The sequence below is a fragment of the Eimeria mitis genome, genomic scaffold (assembly GCF_000499745.2).
Source record: "Eimeria mitis Houghton genomic scaffold, Emh_scaff1514, whole genome shotgun sequence".
Lineage (NCBI taxonomy): Eukaryota > Apicomplexa > Conoidasida > Eucoccidiorida > Eimeriidae > Eimeria > Eimeria mitis.
The window spans coordinates 4,951-6,286 of NW_013569593.1; the positions used below are offsets into that span (position 1 = coordinate 4,951).

Here is a 1,336-nt window from a genome sequence, read left to right on the forward strand (position 1 = left end):
GTTTTGGGGTGTATGTACAGCATGCAAGAGCAAGAACAAGTGTTTAAGCAGTTACAAGCCCAAGAAGGAGAAGCATTTGATATAGGTTCTGTATTTGCTGCTGCTCAGAAGACACAGCAGGATTTGTTTGGTTTACATCAGCAGCAGAAGCAGCAGCAGCAGCAGCAGCAGCAGCAAAAAAAAGATGCAGAAAAAGAAGAGCAGCAGAAACTGCAGGAGCAGCTAAGACAGCAGCTACTCAAACAAAAACAGCAGCAGCCTATCCCTGACTTTCTTCTGAAGCAGCGGCAGCAGCAGCAGCAGCAAACAGAGAGGGGGACAGACAGAAGAAGTCCGAGCATCACGAGAGAAGCATGCCCAGCAGCAGCAGCAATTGCTGCTGCTGTTGCTAGGAGAAAACCAAAAACACCCAGCCGCAGCGCGAGCCGCAGCAGGAGCAGCAGCAGGAGCAGCAGCAGAAGCAGCAGCAGAAGCAGGAGGAGCGATAGTGGCAGCAGAAGCAGCAGCAGGAGCAGCAGCAGGAGCAGCAGCAGGAGCAGCAGCAGGAGCAGCAGCAGGAGTAGTGGCAGCAGAAGCACTAGTAGAAGCAGCAGCAGAAGCAGCAGAAGCAGCAGCAGAAGCAGCAGAAGCAGCAGAAGCAGCAGCAGGGACACAGATAGACGCAGCAGCAGCATACACGCAGACAAAACAGAAACACATGCAACCAACAGCAGCAGCAGCAGCAACAGCAGCAGCAGCAGCAGCAGCAGCAAGCTTCTTGCTGCAGCAGAAACCACAAACATCAGAAACGGCCAGACGAACCCAGAGAAGCAACCCGTAGTCAGCAGCAGCAGCAGCAGCAGCAGCAGCAACAGCAAGCCGAGCAGCAGCAGCAGCAGCAACAGCACTAAGCCAAGCAGCAGCAGCACCACCACCGCCAAAACTAGCAGTACCACCAGCAGCAGCAGCAGCACCAAGCCGAGCAGCAGCAGCAGCAAACCAAGTAGTAGCAGCAGCACCAAATCAAGCAGCAGCAGCAGCAGCAGCAGCAACAGCAAGCCGACCAGCAGCAGCGGCGGCAGCAGCAGCAAGAGCAGCAGCAGCAAACCAAGCAGCAGCAGCAGCAGCAGCAGCAGCAGCAGCAAACCAAGCAGCAGCGGCAGCAGCAGCAGCAGCGCCAAGCCGAGCAGCAGCAGCAGCAGCAGCAGCAAACCAAGCAGCAGCAGCACCACCACCAAACCTAGCAGCAGCAGTGGCAGCAGCAGCAAACCAAGCAGCAGCAGCAAACCAAGCAGCAGCAGCAGCAGCAGCAGCAAACCAGCCAGCAGCAGCAGCAGCAGCAGCAGCAGCAGCAAGC

At 56.6% G+C, this 1,336-nt stretch overlaps 1 protein-coding gene across 1 annotated transcript in view; it reads left to right on the plus strand.

Annotated features, from left to right (window-relative positions):
• The window catches only part of EMH_0038640 (uncharacterized protein), a gene marked incomplete at both ends in the record, with an annotated part of 8,143 nt that overhangs the window by 2,694 nt on the left and 4,113 nt on the right, over window positions 1-1,336 (plus strand). Inside the window, one exon of the mRNA XM_013495316.1 lies at window positions 21-1,333. Coding sequence (XP_013350770.1) covers window positions 21-1,333 — 1,313 coding nt within the window. The remainder of the gene's footprint in view (window positions 1-20; window positions 1,334-1,336) is intronic.